General features: G+C 38.1%; 1 protein-coding gene across 1 annotated transcript in view; it reads left to right on the forward strand.

Annotated features, from left to right (window-relative positions):
* Positions 1-1,525: 1,525 nt before the first annotated feature.
* Positions 1,526-11,640, forward strand: part of LOC150082236 (uncharacterized) — a 36,980-nt gene continuing 26,865 nt past the window's right edge. The window contains exon 1 of the mRNA XM_090380457.1: positions 1,526-1,892. Coding sequence (XP_090236583.1) covers positions 1,526-1,892 — 367 coding nt within the window. The remainder of the gene's footprint in view (positions 1,893-11,640) is intronic.

Consider the following 11,640-nt stretch of genomic DNA (forward strand, 5'->3'; position numbering starts at 1 on the left):
ATTTTGATACAATATAGATTTAAATTTAAAAAAAATTAATTATAAAAACTTTCTGTTCTCTCTTTTCGTCAAGGAGTTTTGTAAGGAACAAAATCTCAATACAACAGGGTCTTGCTTATTTTTGACAAAAGCAAGACTAAATAAGAATCATATAATGTACAATGAAATACAGTAGAGTGATAGAGACGCAAGAGTCAATAGGTGCTAAAGCTGGCCCACGGAGATTTCATTGAGTAGGAGTAGCAACAAAAAGTAAGAGTGCAGGAAGAAAAAGAAATACAGCTAGCAGGTAAAATCGCTCACGACAAAAAGGATGATTGAAGCTTTTGGTTTGTTCTAGAAAGGGATGGCCATTCTTGTTGAGTTGACGCTTGAGCGATCTTTCTTCACTGCTATGATAAAATGTATCAAGAGAAGAAGAAGAAAAATAATTCTGTTCAGATTGTTGTCCTTGCTTCTTAAAAAAGGAATAGTTTGGTGGGATTAATACAGTATAATACATGCAGTATATTTGCATTTTTAATGCTTTTCTGTTTTAATTATTAATTTGTTTAATTTTTGTGTTTAATGTAGTTAAGCTACATAATATATGTAGATAAGCTTAAATTAATTTGGAGAGCCCAAATTTCACTACGGGAATATCGCCCCTTTATAATATGTAAATCCTTTTCAGTGTCCGGGGTTATCTTTCAAGTCAGCTTCGATTTTGTACCACAGTTTGTCCGTTTTTTCTATGATATTTTGTTTTTCCATACTTGATGAATACAGACATCACTTTTGATGCTGCTTGTTTGTGCGGTAGTACAGTGGCATTGTCACCGTCCTTCCCACACTGGGTGAAAAAGGCCCGGGCTGGAATACCCTCAATGACATGAAGAACTTTTATGGACTTTTTTTACTCCGTGGCTGAGTTCACTGGTCTCAGGAGTAGATAGCAATGCCCCCCCCCCCCCCCCAGGGAAACTTGGATTTTTCGTCTAGCAAAACAGGCACATCGACCAGAGAACACGCGTAATTCCACGAACATAATACATTTGGGTAGTTGAATTAACATTCCAGATGACCCTAATGTGATATATATATATATATTTTTTTTTATTTATTTTTTTTTTTTTTTGCGATATTGCTTTGTATACATTAAACAAATCAGCAGTTTCAGCCAACAATTTGACCTTCTTTGGAATTCAGACAGGTGGGGCGTTTCCTTCATGTACCTTTTTATATCACCTATAAATAAACATCAGCTTTCATCGTCTCCCCTTCACATTACTACCTGCAAAAAAAAAAAAAAAAAAAAAAAAAAAAATCATCACTATATTCATAAATAAAAAAACTATTACTTTCATATTCGGTGTTTCCATTATTTTGTCCACCCCTATATGTAAAAGTGTATTTTAGCTACGCACTGCATATTGTTATACACCCGGTGTATAACAATATACGCTGCGTACCACAATATCGATGTACATTAAAATGAGAATATTAATATTTCAGAAGACTGTCCAGAAAATGAAGGTTTCACAAAATGGGCAAGTTCTGTTTACGAGCAGAAGTTCGTCATCTGAAGAAAGGAGAAGACGCTGAACGAACTTGTAAGAAACTTGGAGATCATGTAAGTCTAGCAGCAACAAACGAAGAGGACCAACAGGAAGCTGTATTGAAAGCCATATTTGTCGCAGAGTACGGAAATAGTTTGCTTGTAGGTCTAAAGAAAACGAACAATATATGGGTGTTTGAGAACGAAAACGAGGTACCGCCTGAAGTGTGGATCGATGGTAAGACACCAGACGATAATGATGACGAATGTGTTGTAGTGTTTCCGGATTTATTCAGTGATAAAATAAAGCTGAAGGCCACCGAATGTGGAAATTCTAATGGATTCATCTGCTCAGGTAGGTGAAAAACAACTTCTGTTCGCTAGCTGCTTTCTTCAAGTAATTTGTTCAGTAAAATGTCATTTTGTTGTAGGACAGTTCATTGTACGACAGTTCGGTGCATGACATTTCGCTGTATGCGACAATTAGGGCATGGCAGTTATGTGTACAAGGTAATTAGATGCATGACAGTTATGTAGAAGGCAATTAGGTGCATGAGTGTTATTTGTACAAGACAATTTGGTGCGTTACAGTCATGTGTACAAGACAATTTGGTGCTTTACAGTTATGTGTACAAGGCAATTTGGTGCGTGAAAGTTGTGTACAAGGCAATTTGGTGCATTTGGTGAATGACAGTTGTGTACAACACAATTAGGTGCGTGACAGTTCTTTGTACAAGCCAATTTAATGCGTAACAGTTATGTATAAGGCAATTTGGTGCGTGACATTTGTGTGTACAAAGCAGTTTGGTGCGTGACATTTGTGTATATAAAGCAGTTTGGCGAATGACATTTATGTGTAGAAGGCAATTTGGTACATAATAGTTACGTGTACAGGACAATTTGGTGCACAATAGTTATGCGTACAAGGCAATTTAGTGGGTGACAGTCATGTGTACAAAACAACTTGGCGCGTGACAGTTATGTGTACATTATATGTGCGTTACAGTTATGTGTACATTACACGTGCGTGACAGTTATTTGTACAAGACAATTTGGTGAGTGACAGTTATTTGTACAAGAAATTTGGTGCCTGACAGTTATGTGTACAAGACAATTTGTACACATAAATTTCACATAAAATGGTTGCACGTTTTATGTGAATAACATTTTTCGTGGTATATAGTATTTGTTTTGACGTTAAAAACGTTATTACTTGCGTTATTCCAAAAAATTTGTAACGAAAACCGTTACGAAAATTTATTCCAGTTTAATTTATCTTCTACTGGACCAAATTTAAAGAAATTTTGCACGGAGCTTCATCTTAGCTCTATACTAGAGGAAAAACTTTCAACCCTCTGAAAATTGCAATAGTTTTTCCAGGATAGTGGAAAATATGAACGTGTGATCGAGGAAATTTTCTCACGTAATAAACGGGATAATGTGGACGTGTAGCATTCGTTGGAAAGCTAAGGAATTTAGAAACAGAAATATTAAGATTTTTAAGATACAAAAAACTTTCGGAAATGCGTTAATTAGAAAACGCATTTGGTTTCAAGTCACCTGGTGTTTTCAGATTGAATTCAGTGTGTCCGAATTCTCCAGAAGAATTCACCGAATCGTGAATTCTTCGGAAGAATTCGGAGTATGGCAAAGCAAGACAGAAAATGTAAACTATTAACATGCATACTATTCACCTTCGTCTTTTAATGCATATTCTACTCTTTATTAGGAGTCATGTTAAAAATGTGCCACGGGCACGATAAAGATTAGGATACATGAGAACCTTGTTGGCACTTTACTTTCACTTCTGTAAGTTGCATTTTTTTTAGAAAATACACATGGGGTGGGAGTTGTTCCAGAGACCAAAAGTACAGATCATTAATGGATGACGGCTGGGTAATGGGCATCTTCTGGCGTTCGGTTTGCAATCTTCGCTATAGTTTTTATTAAAAGAAGTTAGTCGAAATTGGAGTCTTGTGTACTCTACGTGGAAAAGCGCTTTGGCCCAGTGAGGCGTTTTCATCAGGGCCCGTGACGGTTCTCGACGCTCCTGACTAAGGGATGGTACGCCAAAAGACACTTAGTTAGCATGGAGGGCTTAAAGGGTGTTTATTTTTGCACAAAACAACTAAGGTCGTGAGGCGTCTCGAATAATGCCTGTGAATTGAATATATTTATTGACTGTTTGCCTTGTTTGTTTCATGAAAAATCCATAAAAATTCCTCTTTTGTGATGGGATTTGAGCGACATAGATCCTCACCGCAATGTTACCTGAGAGGCCATTAGTATGGAGACAAGATGTTAAGAAATGCTTTTAAAATACTTTTTGTTTTGGAGGGGAGGGGATCTATTGAAGTCCTTGTTTTTCAAATAGCTAGGATTGGTGGTTGCTGGTAGAGAAGGATGAGGGAGAATTTTATTAACACGAACTAGAAAAAAAGGTTAAAAATTAAGATTAATCGTCTTTTTAAATGGATAAATAAATAATTGGACAATGGATTTAAATAGATAAATAATATATTATTTTCTTTTTTTCTAAATTTCTGCAATGTCATTCACCAAATTGTCTCATAGAACGAATTGATGTGGACTGGTTTTATTAATGCACACAAAGAAAATCAAGTATATCTGCAGTGCATACTTTTTTGTTGGTGGTTCCCCCCCTTTTAAAATTAGCCCTGGTATACTCTAGAGTCTAGAGCAATATTAATGTTACAACTGACCTTCAGCTCAGTTTCCTTAGCGTGTGGGTATCAAGATTTCCTTTGGGAAAAGAAGCAAATTGTGAAGGTGACTTCATGGATCGCATGTTTATGGTATGTTTATTGAAGAAGGACTTTTGCTTAGTAACCATACGAATGCAATAACAGTGTTTGTAATAACAAAGAATTCCTCCACAGCAATGTGCTCAATACATGTTTGTTTTCCACCTTTGGTTTCTTCTACTCTAAATTCAGCTTCTTGCACGATCTATATTACTTTCACCATCTTTTACAGCCTAGCATTATTTCTTTCTCTTTTCGCTTCCACGTTCCCAATTAGATCATTTCTTTCCCAGCTTGGTATGTGTTTTTTACGTTTTTTAGCATATGTGTGTGAAGCACATATTGTCTTCACTATGTCCGTCCGTCTGCCCGCATGCAATAACTCGACTCCTAATGGATAGATTTCCATAAAATTTTATATTTCGCCCTTTTAAAAAATTAAGCAAATAAATAAATACAGTACTCCTCTGTTGTAAAATAAGAAAATTAACACTACTGTTGTAGAAGTCCTTAACAGTCAAGAAGACCAGGGATTAACAATAAGCAAAACAAATTATAACAATAAAAACATGCAATAAAATAAAAGTTATGATACTCTTTATCAGTGGCATATCTCTCGGTATCGCAGTCTAGTTACATAATAATGAAGAGAGTTGTTGCGTGATAGATAAGTGCAGGTTTTGAACTAACCAGGTCAAAACCTGCACTTATCTATCACGGCAGACTCCGAAGATTAGTTGGATCTGATTTCAGAAAGTAGGTTTCATTAATCGAACCAATACAAATCCTGTAATTGTTATTTCTTCGTCCGTCTGTCCGTCCGCATGTCTCAACTCAGTGAATGGAGTTTCATGAAAATTTATATTGCTTCTTTAAAACGATTTGTAAAGTCTTCCCAAATTTTTTTATTAAAATCGAACCAATAGAAATCTGTAAATTATTATTTATTTTTTCATACATATCACATAGGCTTTTCATATATCTTATATTGTAAATAAAGCACTGAATATTAGGCTGTGATTGGAGAGGAATGAATGGGCAAAATGGTGGATGCGCATAAACGAAATGCTTTTGGTTCATGTACAAAAGGTGTTGCTTTTTTTTTTTTTGCTCGTTTTCTTTGCAGTAAGAGCTAGTCACAAGAAACCCTGTAATATTTTTATTCAAATAAACTAATTTCTTTAATTTAAAATAAAACAATTCCAGCGTTTTTGTGACTAGCTCTTAAAACCAATTAATTCCTTCTATATTTGGCAGTCAAAGGCGTGCATAGAGCTGAACACGCGTTTGAGTTGACCGTAGTTCAAGCTAGCATGACCGCTAAATACGGTGAAGTCCTTGTATTCTATCTATTTTGTGAACCATCTGACTTTACGTGGTCGTGCTGGAGTATAAACAAAATATTATTTTTATTTTATAATTAATTAATTTTAAAATAAAAGTAAGAATAACAAAGCCAGTACAGAGTAATACTCACCTCCAGCAGATGCACAACCCCCATCCCAGGGAGGTGCATTCCCACATCAACCAAAGAATGAACACCGCTATTTTGTAAATTCGCCGTTGTCTAGCAAAGTGTCAACTGATTTCCCTATATGGTCTGACCAGACAGTGAATAACGAACAGAACTCAAACTTAACCTTCCGTCACTCGGGCCCTTAATTTAACACAGAAATTTGCATGGCGTTTGTAAAACCCCCATTTTTGTTTTAATTTTAAAAAAATTATTTTATCTTTTTTACTCGGGACACGGTATAAAAAACACCTAATACTGAGCTCTGTTAATCAGAGTTACTCTTGTTCTTCAGATGGGGAAGGCAGCGGACTCAATCGAGTTTGACAAAGGCCAAAGTGTAATGGTCAGACGACTGGGTCAGAGCATATCCGAAACGGCACGCCTGGTGGGATGCTCACGGTCAGCCGTGGTTAGTACCTACCTAAAGTGGTCCAAGGAGAGAAAACCCACGAACCGCCGGCAACGTAGTATTAGTAGTAGTAATAGTAGTAGTGGCATGTGATGCAAGAAAGCAAATGTATGAGCTTATGCAGCATCAGCCAAAAAAAAAAAAAAATCACACCATTCCCTCCAAATGCCTGTCCAGTTCCTCCTTAAATTTATTCAACCTATCAACTTCCACAACGACAGATGGAAGATTGTTCCAGCAATTAACCACCCGCTGGCTAAAGGCAAATTTCCGCACATCTATTCTACATCTGTCCTTTCTTAATTTGAATTTATGTCCCCTTAGGTTCGTAATCTGAACAAGTGGAAGGATCCCATCAGAATTCAGCGTGCTCAACCCATTCAAGGCCTTATATACCTCAATCAGATCATTGCGCAGGTGCCTAGTCTCCAGCCACTGCAATTTACAGAACTTAAGCCTCTCTTGGTAAGAGGATCTGATTCCTTCATTCCCTTCACCAATCTTGTTGCCCTTCTCTGTACATGCTAAAGCAAATCTATTTCCTAAAATGAGGCCTCCAGACCTGTACGCAGTACTCAAGCCGTGGCCTGACCATTGCCTTATACAGAGGGATAATCATCTCCTTTTCCCTGCTAGCAAAATTCCTATATATCATTGACAAAACCCCATGACCTGCCCTGGCAGCTTGTCTGCATTGCTCAGAAAACTTCATATCTGACTGCACAATTACTCCCAGGTCTTTTTCATTTTCTACCACCTTACGTGTAGTACCACACAGTTGGTACGTTTCTCTGGGGTTACTTCTACCCATATGCAATACTTTGCATTTGTCAAGGTTAAACTTCAGTTGCCACTTCTTAGCCCATCTGCCCAAATTATCTAGATCCTGTTGCAGTAGCACATTGCCATTACTGTCATTAACAACCCTGCCAATCTTTGTATCATCTGCAAACTTTGACATTAAGCCTGATATACCTTCATCAATATCATTGATAAATATACAAAACAACACCCCTTAATACCATTCTGCTCCAATTTGTACAATAGTCTTCCACGCGCAACATAGTCAAAAGCTTTCCTGAAATCCAAATATATGATATCAAAATTATTTTTTGCATCCAGTTCCTTTGTAACCACATCATAATATCCTATCAAATTTGTCAGACAAGACTTTCCCTTAAGAAACCCATGCTGTGTCTGAATTATTGCTGCAGTCTTGTCTAGATGATCCTGCAATGCATCTTTAACCAGCGACTCCATTATTTTACCGGGAACAGAAGTTAAACTAACTGGTCTGTAATTATTCGTGTCATCCTTCGATCCCCCTTTGTGAATTGGGGATACATTTGCACATCTCCAGTCCGTGGGAACCTCCCCTGAATCCAAGGATGCTCTCATAATTATGGCTAAGGGTTTGCTTAGTTGCTTTGCCGCCTCCTTTAATATAACTGGATAGATCCCATCCACCCCAGGTGCTTTTCTTACGTTTAACTTCAACAATTTCTCTTCCACTTTGCTCTCAGTTATTACAAAATCATTAAGTATCCTGCTACAATTTGATAACCCTCTGCCATTTTCAAACCTTAATAATTCCTCACGTGTGAATGTAGATGCAAATTACTCATTTAGTTTGTTTGCTATCTGAGCAGGGTCATCAACAGTCGAACCATCGATGTCAAGTAGACCAGTCAGATTCATCCCCTTCCTTTTAGAGTTTATATAAGTAAAGAAATCCTTGCTGTTTTTCTTAGCATCTTTTGCCAAGGATTTCTCGTAATCTGCCTTCGCCTGCCGAACCTCTTTTGTGACCTGATTACAGATTAACTTATATCTGCCATAGGCTTCTCAGTCGCTTGATAATTTATATGTATCCCATGCATTTTTCTTCAATGTTACGAGTCTCATTAGTTCATTTGACAACCATTTAGGCCTAAACCTTGAACAATATTTCTTAATAGGTATGAACCTTTTAGTAGCTTCCACGATTAATTCTTTGAATGCTTCCCACTTAGAATTTACTGTTGGTAACATCGTCAGCTGATCCCACTGTACAGAATTTAAAAACTGTCGGAGACCACTGTACTCGCCTTTACGGAAGCAAAAACCCTTTCCTTAACCCCTGATGGTAATTAAATCTTTAAGTAAATCCCACGTCAGTACACTGTGATCACTGCCACCTAGTGGTTCTTTTATCTGCAAATTCCTACCTAATACATGAATGATCACTGCTGATAACCAGATCAAGAGTATTACTTTCTCTGGTTGCCTCTCGAACATGCTGCTGCAGAAAACAATCATCCAATAAATCCACAAATGTCTGACTAGTGTGTGAGTGCCCAACCCACAAGTTCCAGTCAATATCTAGGAAGTTAAAATCCCCCATTATAAGACATTCCGATTTACTAGCCCACGCTATTTCTCTGTACAATTGTTCATTGTACCCATTCAAGTCATTAGGCCTATAACACACTCCTACTCTTATTTTTGCTTTCGCAGTGCTTATGTCACACCAAACTAACTCAACAGTGCACTGTTCATCTATATCAACTGGATGCACTTCTTTTGATTTTATATTTTTCTTTATTAACATCATAACACCTCCTCCCTTTCTATCCTGTCTATCCTTTCTGTACACATTGTACTCCCCAAATTCCAGTTCGGCATTCCTTATATCTGTGTGACACCACGTCTCTGATATCCCAACAATATCCGCCTTTGATGTCTTGACCAACACTTCAAATTCATCAAATTTATTTACTATACTTCTAGCATTGGTATACATGCAAGTATACATGCACCTATCCTTATTCTGAGTTACTCTAACACATCCCATATACGCACCTATTTCACGATGACTGCCATCCGTCCCTGAAACCCCCAACACCCCTCGCTCCAGGTCGATAAGCCATGGTCGTCCAGTATTGGACGACCATGGCTTATCGATGCTTGAGGTGAGCGAAGGCTCTCCCGGGTGGTATGTGGCAACAGAAGGGAGACTGTGGTGCAACTAGCTGGTAATTGGAATGCTGGTGATGGGAGCAATGTGTAACAACACACCGTACATCGAACCCTGCTGAAAATGGGACTGCGTAGCCGCAGGCCGCTCCGAGTGCCCATGCTAACTACACTGAACCCTGAGGGACTCCACTAATAACATTAGTCCACGAAGAGTAGTGTCAATTGATTACCACTCACTGTCTTCTCTCACAATATATGATATCAAAGTTATTCTCTGCATCCAGTTGCATTGTGACTACATCATAGTATCCAATCAAATTGGTCAGACAAGACTTCCCCTTAACAAAACCATGCTGTGTCCGAGCTATAACTGAAGTCTTGTCTAGATGATCCAGCAGTGCTTCCTTAACCAGTGCCTCCATTAATTTCCCTGGAACAGAAGTTAAACTAAAAGGTCTATAATTACTTGTGTCGACCTTTGATCCTCCTTTGTAAATTGGGGTCACATTTGCACATCTCATCTCCATGGATAGCTCTCCTGAGTTCAAGGAAGCTCTCATAATTTGGGCTAAGGGTTTGCTTACTTGATTTGCTGCTTCCTTTAATATAACTGGGTAGATCCCATTCACACCAGGTGCCTTTCTTATGTTTATCTTCAACAATTTCTCCTCGACTTTCATCATCTAGCTCATTGCCAGAGTTTAATTCACCTCTGGCATTCTCCTCTCTGAATAACTCCTCATGTATGAAATGTAGATGCATTTTGTTTGTTAGCTACCTGAGCAGGATCATCAACAGTTGTACCATCGATATCCAGTGGACCAATCTGATTCATCGCCTTCCTTCTAGAGTTTACATAAGTAAAGAACTCTGCTGTTTTTCTTTGCATCCTTTGCCAAAGATTTGCAATTGGATATCCAGTTTTCTCTCTGACCGCTCACTGAGGGTGATGGTAGATGGCTCTCTGTCTTCTAACTTCACTAATGCTGGTGTCCTCCAAGGTTCAGTTCTTTCCCCCACTCTTTTCCTCTTGTATGTTAATGATCTTCTTCCATCGACCGGAAATCCTATCCACAGTTTTGCTGATGATAGCACATTGCATTCCACTTTGCAGTTTGAGAAACCTCGCCCTGCTCAATCAGCTCCAACTTCTCGAATATCCGCTACCAATTCCTTAAATGCCGATCTTCAAGTACTCCAGTGGGGAAAAGACAACTTAGTTGATTTCAATCGTTCTAAAACTCAGTCCTGTCTTATATCTCGCAAAAAGGATTCTTCTGCTCTTATGCTTATCTTTGGTGACACTCCGATTTCTAGCCAAGTTCACATATCTCTTTTGGGGATTACCCTGACTTCTAATCTCTCTTGGCTCAAGCATATTACAAATATTGCTTCCTCTGCATCTAAAAAACTTGGTTTTCTCTTTCGCTCTCGGCATTACTTTTCTTCCAAACAGCTGTTCACTCTGTACAAATCGCAAATCCTCCCTACCATGGAATATTGTTCCCACATCTGTAGGGATGCCCCCAAAACCTCTCTCAGGCTTCTAGATTCCATTCAGAAGAGGGCAGTTAGGTTAATTAATGACTCCTCTCTAACAGAGTCTGTCCACTTTCTGTCTCATAGATGTACTGTTTCTGCTGCATGCCTCTTCTACGGATAATTCCACACCTGAATTGGTTTCTATAATTCCCGCTCTCTCTTTCAAATCAGTCCGAAAACGTGCCGCCACTAGCCAGCATCCATTTACTTGGCGTCTCTTAAACGCCAAACAAAAAATAATGTCTCGTTATTCGTAGTGCATCGAAGTGAAAACAGAAAATTACTGTTTAATCAGTTAAAGAATATTGGTGGGCAAAGGTTCACGGAAGATTTGATTTCATTTACAGATTTAAAAATGTAACAGAAGACTTTTATAAAGTGGCGTCTTTTAGACGCCATACTAGCAATGAAAGGTTATAAGAAATATAAAATATGTCATGGTCACTGCCCTTTGTAGGTTAAATAAGCAAACAGAACAAAAGAAAATAAAATGCAAATTTAAACATTGATACAGTTGTTGCTTTTGTTGGTATTAAAGGTTTTGACACAAGGGCTACAACGGCCATATTGTGGCTTACAAATTAATATAGTTTCAGGTTTGTAAGTTTTTAGAGGTGAGAGAACATCCTTCTCTTCTTTATAAAGGAGAAAATTTATCTAGATATGCTTCATTTCCCAATATGTGTTAAATATGTTTTACTCAGAGAACATTATGGTACTGAGTACACCGTGGAGGGCTTTCGTTTCTGAGAAGATAAAGATGAGTCATATGAGAGTTTCCAATGGGTGCTCTTGCAAGAACCACTTCTTTTCTTACTTTCCTGGTGCTGGAGGTCCAGAAGGATGGCTGGGTCTTAATTTCTATAAGTTTATTGTTGCTACGTTCTTGCCATATATTGTTCCATTGGGAGTA

This window comes from Mastigoproctus giganteus, chromosome 8 (assembly GCF_048544385.1).
Source record: "Mastigoproctus giganteus isolate SK-2022 chromosome 8, ASM4854438v1, whole genome shotgun sequence".
Lineage (NCBI taxonomy): Eukaryota > Metazoa > Arthropoda > Arachnida > Uropygi > Thelyphonidae > Mastigoproctus > Mastigoproctus giganteus.